The following is a 1,106-nucleotide window of genomic DNA, read 5'->3' on the forward strand; positions in this document are numbered from 1 at the left end:
TTATTATTGTATATCCAGTGTGGGCGTTGAAATTAAACGTAATATTTTCTTTTGTACTTTTGTTTATTTAAAGAAAATTAAATAAGAAGAAAAATTAAACACAAATATTGGAAGTGCTCTCTATTGAGTCTATATACAGGTGCAAGAAATTAAAAAAAAAAAGAAACAAAATAAATGGCAATAAATGTTAATAAATGGTATTGAAAGAGTGATTAAATGCCGGTAGTATTTTAAGTTCTTTTTATATTCTGGGAAATTTTCCTTGTGAATGGAAATATGTATAGAGGATTGTTTAAATATTTAAAAAGAGAAAAATTAAAATTTGTTTAAGAATAGATAAAAATTTCAAAATGAATTATTTCGATAATCTAAAATATAAAGAGAATAACTATTTAAACTCTTAAATATATAAATTATGTTAAATTATAATAATTAATTGACTCACCTGTAACAATTTGTTCTTCGGGTTTTTTTATTTTCATTACGCTTAAAAACAAAATCACCTAATGCTCGCGATAATGCCAGATTACCATTAACACGATTGAATTCAACCCAACCGCCACCCTCATTGATACGTTTCGATTCAGCTTCATTATTTGGTTTATGATCCATCGATAAAGTCATTACCTCTCCATTAATACAGGCCACGGCACGTGAGTCACCGGCATTGGCACAATATAAACGATTATCTTTAATTAAAACTACAACAGCTGTGGAACCAGCCATTTGTTCGCCCCATGATTCATTATATAACATTTCATAATCGATATCTAAAAGGCCTATTAAAAAAGAACAAAACAATTCAATGAATATTGATTAAAAATATAAAAATCTTCAAATAAAACTTGCCTGTTTTTAAAGCCTCTTCCACATTCTCCTTATACTCAGGTCTTTTTAAGATGAATTTGTGTAAATGTTTGCCGGCATATTGTGCCACCGTAGCACCGCCATGACCATCATAAACGGCAAAGAATGAGGTGCCCGGATCATCGGGTAAGGAGAGTATATGTGTGTGAGAATCTTCCATATTTATACGCCAACCCTGCATACAGCTAGAACCCACTCGATACATTTCATTTTGACAATAAGCTGATTCCTTAGAGGTT

The 1,106-nt window shown here is 30.6% G+C and overlaps 1 protein-coding gene across 1 annotated transcript in view; it reads right to left on the minus strand.

Annotated features, from left to right (window-relative positions):
* Nucleotides 1–445: 445 nt before the first annotated feature.
* LOC119615618 (probable protein phosphatase 2C T23F11.1) overlaps nucleotides 446–1,106 on the minus strand; it is a gene marked incomplete at its 3' end in the record, with an annotated part of 14,020 nt that continues 13,359 nt past the window's right edge. The window contains 3 exon segments of the mRNA XM_037971626.1: nucleotides 446–479; nucleotides 481–779; nucleotides 850–1,106. The exon segment at nucleotides 850–1,106 is cut by the window's right edge and continues 93 nt beyond it. Of these exon segments, the coding sequence (XP_037827554.1) occupies nucleotides 446–479; nucleotides 481–779; nucleotides 850–1,106 (590 nt within the window).

Source organism: Lucilia sericata, unplaced genomic scaffold (genome assembly GCF_015586225.1).
Source record: "Lucilia sericata isolate MDLA Ls3-8-SP2 unplaced genomic scaffold, ASM1558622v1 Contig006297F_arrow, whole genome shotgun sequence".
In the NCBI taxonomy this organism is placed as follows: Eukaryota; Metazoa; Arthropoda; class Insecta; order Diptera; family Calliphoridae; genus Lucilia; species Lucilia sericata.